The sequence below is a fragment of the Mauremys mutica genome, chromosome 17 (assembly GCF_020497125.1).
Source record: "Mauremys mutica isolate MM-2020 ecotype Southern chromosome 17, ASM2049712v1, whole genome shotgun sequence".
Taxonomy (NCBI): domain Eukaryota; kingdom Metazoa; phylum Chordata; order Testudines; family Geoemydidae; genus Mauremys; species Mauremys mutica.
Genome location: NC_059088.1, coordinates 6,758,391 through 6,768,280, shown reverse-complemented (window position 1 = coordinate 6,768,280; position 9,890 = coordinate 6,758,391). Strand labels below are relative to the sequence as shown.

General features: G+C 72.7%; 2 protein-coding genes across 4 annotated transcripts in view; both read right to left on the bottom strand.

Moving 5' to 3' along the window:
* The window catches only part of LOC123351878 (phospholipase A2 inhibitor and Ly6/PLAUR domain-containing protein-like), a 4,971-nt gene extending 4,573 nt beyond the window's left edge, over positions 1 to 398 (bottom strand). The window contains exon 1 of the mRNA XM_044991561.1: positions 315 to 398. Coding sequence (XP_044847496.1) covers positions 315 to 398 — 84 coding nt within the window. The remainder of the gene's footprint in view (positions 1 to 314) is intronic.
* Positions 399 to 6,708: 6,310 nt separating this feature from the next.
* Positions 6,709 to 9,890, bottom strand: part of GRIK5 (glutamate ionotropic receptor kainate type subunit 5) — a 37,097-nt gene continuing 33,915 nt past the window's right edge. For 2 of the 3 annotated variants that reach the window (XM_044991049.1, XM_044991050.1), the window contains one exon: positions 6,710 to 7,561. In XM_044991049.1, the coding sequence (XP_044846984.1) occupies positions 7,208 to 7,561 (354 nt within the window). In that variant the 3' untranslated portion in view covers positions 6,710 to 7,207. Of the gene's footprint in view, positions 7,562 to 9,890 lie in introns of all 3 variants that reach the window. The other variant, XM_044991051.1, reaches the window with a different exon arrangement.

Here is a 9,890-nt window from a genome sequence, read left to right as displayed (position 1 = left end):
GTGGGGGCAGAGGAGACGCTGAGCGCCTGGGGAGACCTGAGCCGTGGTCTCGCCGGGGGTGGGGTAAGAACCATCGGGACTCACGGACAGAGCAGACATGGGCGGCCATCGGTAGGGGTCAGAGTGAACACCCCTGGGGCTGATGGGGGGTGGGAAGTGTCTATAATAATGATCAGGGCTTCTGAATGGCTGTTTCTTCATCTCCGCCGGGGCCCTCTCCCCCCGGGGGGGTTATAGCCGGGGATGGCGCCAGTCCCGCCCCCCCGCCGCGCCGCACCAGAGACGGGGGGAGGGGGATTCCCGGTCCGTGTCACGCTCCCGGCTGCAGCATCCTGCGCCCGCATCTCCATGGCAACGGCGTAGCCGGGCAACAGAGAGGGGCCACCCGGTGTTGCCATGGCAACGCAGAAGGGTTTCCACGGTAGCAAGGGTGACCGCATCGATGGGGGAGGGACCAGGGAGCTCCCCGCACACACCTCAGGACTCCTGAGTCCCTGCGCCCACCCGAGTGGGGTCCGGGTCCCCGCGGGATGGGGGGCAGAGGCGCCCCCTCCCCCCCCAAGGGGCTGGCCAGGGGCATCCTCAGCCCAGGCAGGGCCGGAAAGGGGGCGCAGGGAGGGGCTCCCGGCAGCAGCTGACCCCGCCCCAGATCCCAGGACGGGAATCCTGCCCCACAGCCGGGCTCCCCTGCCCCACAGCCGGGCTCCCCTGCCCCACAGCCGGGCTCCCCTGCCCCACAACCGGAGCGGCGCCGGGGCCTGGCAACCTCCCCCACCCCGCCCCACGGCCCCGCTGGTGCCCCTCACTCCCGACCCGCAGCCCCCTGCAGTTTAACCGGCTCCGTGTCACCCCGGTCTGTCCGGCCCGGCCCTGGTGCTGAAAGAACAGCTCCTCCCGGGACAAGGCGGGGAAACCACGGGCCGTCTCCCCCCTCCCCCCACAGACACCCCCCCCCCCGCCCTGCGCTGCCCTCGGCCTCTCTCCTGGGCACCTGTGTGCTGGGGGGGGGGCTCTGCCCCATTCCCTGCGGGGGGGGGTCTGTCAGGGAGCCGCAGTCTCTGGGGCACATTTAACCCTTCATGGCTTGAGGAGGGAGGAGCTGGGGGAGACACGGGGCTCTGGGGGGCTCGGTGCTGCCACCTCCTGTGGGGCGGGCCCCTGGCACCAGACCCCCCCGCCCCCCCCGCCTGGCTGCTCCCTCCCGCGTCTCCTCCGCGCTGGCTTCAGCTCGCCACGTCCTTGGGCTGCAGCGACAGCAAAATGCCCCATCAGGATTCCCCCCCCCCGCAGAGATGGCATGGGGTAGCCCCAGCCCCCGAAGGGAACAGCCCCCCAACCCCCCCGAAGGGACAGGCCCCATAACCACACCCAGCCCTCCAACCCCCTCCAAAGGGACAGGCCCCATAACCGCCCCCAGCCCCCAAGGGAACAGCCCCCCAACCCCCTCCAAAGGGACAGGCCCCATAACCGCCCCCAGCCCCCAAGGGAACAGCCCCCCAACCCCCCGCAAAGGGACAGGCCCCATAACCGCCCCCCCCCCCCTCCAAAGGGACAGGCCCCATAACCGCCCCCCGCCCCCAAGGGAACAGCCCCCCAGCCCCCCCCCAAGGGACAGGCCCCATAACCGCCCCCAGCCCCCAAGGGAACAGCCCCCCAACCCCCCCCAAAGGGACAGGCCCCATAACCACACCCTGCCCCCCAACCCCCCCGCCCCCAAGGGAACAGCCCCCCAACCCCCCCCAAAGGGACAGGCCCCATAACCACACCCAGCCCCCCAACCCCCCCGCCCCCAAGGGAACAGCCCCCCAACCCCCCCAAAGGGACAGGCCCCAAAACACATGAAGACTCCTCCTGCCCCCAGGAAAACCTCAGCCCCAGTACAGGAGACTCCCCACCATCCCCTTCAGCGCCCACCCGAGTCTGAGGAGGGGACCCCACTCCTCTGCCTCCCCCCAGAGGTGCCCTACGGGGGGGGGGCTCCACTCAGACGCCCCCTGGACGAGGTCTCAGACCGGGGCCCAGGCCGGCTGCCCCGCCCCCAGGGAGGCTGAAAGCTGGATGGCTCCCGGGGGCTGCCAGCCGGGGGGCTGGGGGGTCCGTGGGGGGGGCCGGAGGAGGCACATTGGGGGCGGCAGAAGGGGGGAGGGGGGTGGACGAGGGGAGGCTTCTCGAGCCGCCTGGAGAGAGACCCGGGAGGAGCAGCTGCGGGAGGGATGCGACCTGCTCTGGGGAGCATCGCCCCCCCCCCTTCACCCCCTTGTTGGGCACCGCGGAGCTGTGGGGAGCCCAGGGCCGGGCTGGCAGGGGCTGCAGGTCGGGAGTGAGGGGCACCAGCGGGGGGGGGGGGTTAGGGGGCTTCCCTCACATGGCTTCAATTTCTGTCTGGCATCCCGAGGCTGACGTCATGTCTGGTTTCCATGGCAACCATTGACTGACAACTGGACGCAGACCAATGAGTGGTTCTCTCCCCCAGGGGGCTGGAACTTCCCAGCATCCAGCCCAGCGGGGATTTTGGGGGGGGGGGGGGAGGCTCCCGTGTCTGTGCTGGGAGCGAGGGGGGGGGGCTGGGAGCCCGGACTCCTGGGTTCTCTCCCAGCCTGCCCGAGATGGCGCAGCTGGGGGAGGGGAGGATCCAGGGAGTCGCTGCGGAGGGAGGCGGGGGAGATGGGCCTGTGAGTGGGGATGTGACTCATCTCCTGGCAATGGGTCCCTGGCGTGGGAGGGGAAACCCCCCGAGCACGGGGGGCCCCAGGGGGGCAGGTAATTTCTGGTGAGAAGAGGCTTGTTCATTAAAAGAGCCGAGATGGTTTTTGGCACCAGTTTCTGACAGCTCTGCTGGTGCCCCTCACTCCCGACCCGCAGCCCCTGCCAGCCCGGCCCTGCCAGTGCCCCTCACTCCCGACCCGCAGCCCCCACCAGCCCAGCTCTGCTGGTGCCCCTCACTCCCGACCCGCAGCCCCTGCCAGCCCCACCCTGCCGGTGCCCCTCACTCCCGACCCGCAGCCCCCGCCAGCCCAGCCCTGCCAGTGCCCCTCACTCCCGACCCGCAGCCCCCTGCCAGCCCCGCCCTGCCGGTGCCCCTCACTCCCGACCCGCAGCCCCCACCAGCCCAGCTCTGCCGGTGCCCCTCACTCCCGACCTGCAGCCCCTGCCAGCCCAGCCCTGGGCTCCCCTCTCCCCTGCCCTGCCGGTGCCCCTCACTCCCGACCCGCAGCCCCTGCCAGCCCAGCCCTGCCCCCCCCAGCTGTGCCGGTGCCCCTCACTCCCGACCTGCAGCCCCTGCCAGCCCAGCCCTGGGCTCCCCTCTCCCCTGCCCTGCCGGTGCCCCTCACTCCCGACCCGCAGCCCCAGCCAGCCCAGCCCTGCCCCCCCCAGCTCTGCCGGTGCCCCTCACTCCCGACCTGCAGCCCCTGCCAGCCCAGCCCTGGGCTCCCCTCTCCCCTGCCCTGCCGGTGCCCCTCACTCCCGACCCGCAGCCCCCACCAGCCCAGCTCTGCCGGTGCCCCTCACTCCCGACCTGCAGCCCCTGCCAGCCCAGCCCTGGGCTCCCCTCTCCCCTGCCCTGCCGGTGCCCCTCACTCCCGACCCCCAGCCCCTGCCAGCCCCTGTTGGTTTATCAGTGGGCGTGAACAGGGGTTCAGGGACTCACAGGGTCACGAACCCCGCCACCCCCCCCCCGCGCGCAGAGCAGCTGCTGCAGCTGGCACAGCCCCCCCCCCCCGCCAGAACAATGAGGCTCCGGTTACACGGAGGCCAGTCCTGGCGCCAGGGATTTTCCATTCGCGCCCGCAGGAAGCACCAGGGGAAGGGGGGAAGGACGGGAAGGGGACAGAGGCTCCTGGGGGTGGGCCCTGAGCCCTGTGGGGGACTGGGATGGGGGATGGGGGGCGCAGCTCCCCCTGGGGGTAACTGATGAGGGACACGGGCTGGAGGTAATGGGGGGGCACTCGGCTGCCTCTGGGAGCTATTTGCCAGCCCCCCCCCGATGAGGGGGCCCTGCGCCTGCTGGGAACAGGCTGAGACCCTGCAAACTCAGTGAGCACATGGCGCCCAAAGCCCCCGTCAGCCGGCCAGTCCCTGGGGCCGGATGGGAACCACCCCCCCCGGGGAAAGGCCCCAGCGCCTCTGGCCTGGTTCTTCTGACGGTGGGTTAGGGTCTGATGGACTGAAACCGGGTCCCCCCCCCCGCCAGCTCCTCCGGTGCCCCTCACTCCCGACCCGCAGCCCCCTGTTAACCCAGCTCTGCCGGTGCCCCTCACTCCCGACCTGCAGCCCCCTGTTAGCCCAGCTCTGTCGGTGCCCCTCACTCCCAACCCGCAGCCCCTGCCCCCCCAGCTCCTCCGGTGCCCCTCACTCCCGACCTGCAGCCCCCTGTTAGCCCAGCTCTGTCGGTGCCCCTTACTCCCAACCCGCAGCCCCTGCCCCCCCAGCTCCTCCGGTGCCCCTCACTCCCGACCCACAGCCCCCTGTTAGCCCAGCTCTGCCGGTGCCCCTCACTCCCGACCCGCAGCCCCTGCCCCCCCAGCTCTGCCGGTGCCCCTCACTCCCGACCCGCAGCCCCTGCCCCCCCAGCTCCTCCGGTGCCCCTCACTCCCGACCCGCAGCCCCCTGTTAGCCCAGCTCTGCCGGTGCCCCTCACTCCCGACCCGCAGCCCCCTGTTAGCCCAGCTCTGCCGGTGCCCCTCACTCCCGACCCGCAGCCCCCTGTTAGCCCAGCTCCTCCGGTGCCCCTCACTCCCGACCCGCAGCCCCCTGTTAGCCCAGCTCTGCCGGTGCCCCTCACTCCCGACCCGCAGCTGGAAAGGCCGGGGGGGGGCGGTGTCGGCTCTTCTGGGGGAACCTGGAGCCTGAGGCAGGTCGAGTTGGTGCCTCACTCGGTGGGTGGGGGCTCAGCTGGTGGGAGCAGGGAGCCACCTGGTGGCCATGATAGAGCATCACAGCGTCTGGCGCGGGACCTCTGTGCCCAGGGGAGTTCAACCCCGTCCCCCCCCTGAGATGGGTCAGTCCACTCCCACATCGCACCCCCCTCCCTCCCCTCAGATGGGTCAGCCCACTCCCACATCGCACCCCCGTCCCCCCTCAGATGGGTCAGTCCACTCCCACATCGCACCCCCGTCCCCCCTCAGATGGGTCAGTCCGGTCCCCATCGCACCCCCGTCCCCCCTCAGATGGGTCAGTTCACTCCCACATCGCACCCCCGTCTCCCCTCAGATGGGTCAGTCCACTCCCACATCGCACCCCCGTCCCCCCTCAGATGGGTCAGTCCGGTCCCACATCGCACCCCCATCCCTCCTCAGATGGGTCAGTCCACTCCCACATCGGACCCCCGTCCCTCCCCTGGGATGGGTCAGTCCACTCCCACATCGCACCCCCGTCCCCCCTGGGATGGGTCAGTCCACTCCCACATCGCACCCCCCTCCCTCCCCTCAGATGGGTCAGTCCACTCCCACATCGCACCCCCGTCCCTCCTCAGATGGGTCAGTCCGGTCCCACATCGCACCCCCCTCCCTCCCCTCAGATGGGTCAGTCCACTCCCACATCGCACCCCCGTCCCCACTCAGATGGGTCAGCCCACTCCCACATCGCACCCCCGTCCCTCCCCTCAGATGGGTCAGTCCACTCCCACATCGCACCCCCGTCCCCCCTCAGATGGGTCAGTCCACTCCCACATCGCACCCCCGTCCCCCCTCAGATGGGTCAGTCCGGTCCCACATCGCACCCCCCCCGTCTCTCCTCAGATGGGTCAGTCCACTCCCACATCGCACCCCCGTCCCCCCTCAGATGGGTCAGTCCACTCCCACATCGCACCCCCGTCCCCCCTCAGATGGGTCAGTCCGGTCTCAGTTCTCATTCCCCCCCCTCCCCGTTTTGAGTTGGCCCAAACGCGTCATTTTATACCATTGCCTGGGCTAATTTGAATATTTGCATCTAATTTGCATATACAGGGCACAGAGCTGTAATCTGTCTTTAAAAAAACCCCATCGGCTCGGCTGTTCCCATGGCAACAGCGCCGGCTCCGCCCCCTTGGAGCCCCGCGGGGGAGGGGCCGGTTGGTGGGGGCGGGGCTTGATGCCCCCTTAACTCGGCCCCTTGGGCGCCGCCTGTAACCGCCCCCCCAGAGCCCCCCAAACCAGCCCCCGCCCCCCAAGTGTAACGGGGAGAGCGCCCGCCCCTCACTGCCTGGGGGAGCCCGGGGGGGGGCTGCGGGTCGGGAGTGAGGGGCGCCGGGGGCTGCGGGTCGGGAGTGAGGGGCGCCGGCCGAGCGGGGGGCTGCGGGTCGGGAGTGAGGGGCGCCGGTGAGCGGGGGGCTGCGGGTCGGGAGTGAGGGGCGCCGGTGAGCGGGGGGCTGCGGGTCGGGAGTGAGGGGCGCCGGGGGCTGCGGGTCGGGAGTGAGGGGCGCCGGGGAGCGGGGGGCTGCGGGTCGGGAGTGAGGGGCGCCGGCCGAGCGGGGGGCTGCGGGTCGGGAGTGAGGGGCGCCGGTGAGCGGGGGGCTGCGGGTCGGGAGTGAGGGGCGCCGGGGGCTGCGGGTCGGGAGTGAGGGGCGCCGGTGAGCGGGGGGCTGCGGGTCGGGAGTGAGGGGCGCCGGTGAGCGGGGGGCTGCGGGTTGGGAGTGAGGGGCGCCGGGGGCTGCGGGTCGGGAGTGAGGGGCGCCGGGGGCTGCGGGTCGGGAGTGAGGGGCGCCGGGGGCTGCGGGTCGGGAGTGAGGGGCGCCGGTAACAAAGCCGCCCTGGCGTCGCTGGTAAAATCGCCCGTCGGTTTATTCCCTCGGCCTCGCTCGGATTCTCCCGTTTTGGTTCTATAGAAATTTCTCCAAAAAGAACAGAAAGACGAAACAAAAGGAAAGGAAACGAGCCGGGGGGCCGGGCCCCCCCTCCCCCCCCCCGTCCTGCTTGCTCCTCGGGCCGGGCCGGGTCCTGCGGCCGGTTCCCCTGAGTTCGTGGCCCCCCGGCCATGGGGATCCCGCAGCCCCGGTCTGTCCTGGTCCAGCGCTGGCACGTTTCCCAAAGCACCTGACCCCCACGCCGGGGCCTCCCCCGCCTCCAGGCAGGTGGGGGCTGCGTCCCGCCCCCCGGCGCGGTGGGGCTGCCTGGTGCAGGGGATGGAGGCACGAGGGGGCCTCAGTCTGCCCCCCGCCCCCGGGACGCCCAGCGGGGGGGCCTGGCATACGCACAGCGTACATGTCTAAGGGGCCAAGGCCGCGGGGGGGTCAGTCCTGCTCAGTCAGGTCCCGGGGCCCCCCCCGGCGTGGGGTGCCCTCCTCAGGGGGCGGGGGCCGGCGGGGGGTGGGGGGCGCCCCCCGCAGAGTCTGGATGCGCCGGCACTCGTGGCAGATGCGGATGTGGGTGCAGGGCCGGGGGGGCTCCTCCAGGAGGCGCTGGGGGGCGGGTTCGGAGGCCAGGGGCCCCGCGTAGAGTTTCCCGTTGCTGAGGCGCATCTCGCGGACGGCGCGTAGGGCCAGGCCTGCCCGGGGGGGGGGCCGCCGGCGCCGCCGGGACCGCGTGGGCTTCCGGCACGACACCGCCTGGCGCAGCTCCCGCACCATCTCCTGGCACACCGAGAGCTGGGGGGAGAGCGGGGGTCAGGCGCCGGACGCCTGGGTTCCCTCCTCACCGCCCCTCCCGGCGCCGGACGCCTGAGTTCCCTCCTCACCGCCCCTCCCGGCGCCGGACGCCTGGGTTCCTTCCTCACCGCCCCTCCCGGCGCCGGACGCCTGGGTTCCTTCCTCACCGCCCCTCCCGGCGCCGGACGCCTGGGTTCCCTCCTCACCGCCCCTCCCGGCGCCGGACGCCTGGGTTCCTTCCTCACCGCCCCTCCCGGCGCCGGACGCCTGGGTTCCTTCCTCACCGCCCCTCCCGGCGCCGGACGCCTGGGTTCCCTCCTCACCGCCCCTCCCGGCGCCGGACGCCTGGGTTCCCTCCTCATCGCCCCTCCCGGCGCCGGACGCCTGGGTTCCCTCCTCACCGCGCCCCGGCGCCGGACGCCTGGGTTCCCTCCTCACCGCCGCGCCCCGGCGCCGGACGCCTGGGTTCCTTCCTCACCGCCCCTCCCGGCGCCGGACGCCTGGGTTCCTTCCTCGCCGCCCCTCCCGGCGCCGGACGCCTGGGTTCCTTCCTCGCCGCCCCTCCCGGCGCCGGACGCCTGGGTTCCTTCCTCGCCGCCCCTCCCGGCGCCGGACGCCTGGGTTCCCTCCTCGCCGCCCCTCCCGGCGCCGGACGCCTGGGTTCCCTCCTCGCCGCCCCTCCCGGCGCCGGACGCCTGGGTTCCCTCCTCGCCGCCCCTCCCGGCGCCGGACGCCTGGGTTCCCTCCTCGCCGCCCCTCCCGGCGCCGGACGCCTGGGTTCCCTCCTCGCCGCCCCTCCCGGCGCCGGACGCCTGGGTTCCCTCCTCGCCGCCCCTCCCGGCGCCGGACGCCTGGGTTCCCTCCTCGCCGCCCCTCCCGGCGCCGGACGCCTGGGTTCCCTCCTCGCCGCCCCTCCCGGCGCCGGACGCCTGGGTTCCTCCTCACCGCCCCTCCCGGCGCGGGATGCCTGGGTTCCCTCCTCACCGCGCCCTGGCGCCGGACGCCTGGGTTCCTTCCTCAGCACCACTCCCGGCGCCGGACGCCTGGGTTCCTTCCTCACCACCCCTCCCGGCGCCGGACGCCTGGGTTCCTTCCTCACCGTGCCCTGGCGCTGGACGCCTGGGTTCCTTCCTCAGCACCTCTCCCGGCGCCGAACGCCTGGGTTCCCTCCTCATCGCGCCCTGGAGCCGGACGCCTGGGTTCCTTCCTCACCGCCCCTCCCGGCGCCGAACGCCTGGGTTCCTTCCTCAGTACCACTCCCGGCGCCGGACGCCTGGGTTCCTTCCTCACCGCCCCTCCCGGTGCCGGACGCCTGGGTTCCCTCCTCACCACGCCCTGGTGCCGGACGCCTGGGTTCCTTCCTCACCGCCCCTCCCGGCGCCGGACGCCTGGGTTCCTTCCTCACCGCCCCTCCCGGTGCCGGACGCCTGGGTTCCTTCCTCACCGCCCCTCCCGGCGCCGGACGCCTGGGTTCCCTCCTCACCGCGCCCTGGCGCCGGACGCCTGGGTTCCTTCCTCACCGCCCCTCCCGGCGCCGGACGCCTGGGTTCCTTCCTCACCGCGCCCTGGCGCTGGACGCCTGGGTTCCTTCCTCAGCACCTCTCCCGGCGCCGAACGCCTGGGTTCCCTCCTCATCGCACCCTGGAGCCGGACGCCTGGGTTCCTTCCTCACCGCCCCTCCCAGCGCCGGATGCCTGGGTTCCTTCCTCATCACCCCTCCCGGCGCCGAACGCCTGGGTTCCTTCCTCAGCACCACTCCCGGCGCCGGACGCCTGGGTTCCTTCCTCACCGCCCCTCCCGGTGCCGGACGCCTGGGTTCCCTCCTCACCACGCCCTGGCGCCGGACGCCTGGGTTCCTTCCTCACCGCCCCTCCCGGCGCCAGACGCCTGGGTTCCTTCCTCACCGCCCCTCCCGGCGCCGGACGCCTGGGTTCCTTCCTCACCGCCCCTCCCGGCGCCGGACGCCTGGGTTCCTTCCTCACCGCCCCTCCCAGCGCCGGATGCCTGGGTTCCTTCCTCACCGCCCCTCCCGGCGCCGAACGCCTGGGTTCCTTCCTCAGCACCACTCCCGGCGCCGGACGCCTGGGTTCCTTCCTCACCGCCCCTCCCGGTGCCGGATGCCTGGGTTCCCTCCTCACCACGCCCTGGCGCCGGACGCCTGGGTTCCTTCCTCACCACCCCTCCCGGCGCCGGACGCCTGGGTTCCCTCCTCATCGCGCCCTGGAGCCGGACGCCTGGGTTCCTTCCTCACCGCCCCTCCCGGTGCCGGACGCCTGGGTTCCCTCCTCACCACGCCCTGGCGCCGGACGCCTGGGTTCCTTCCTCACCA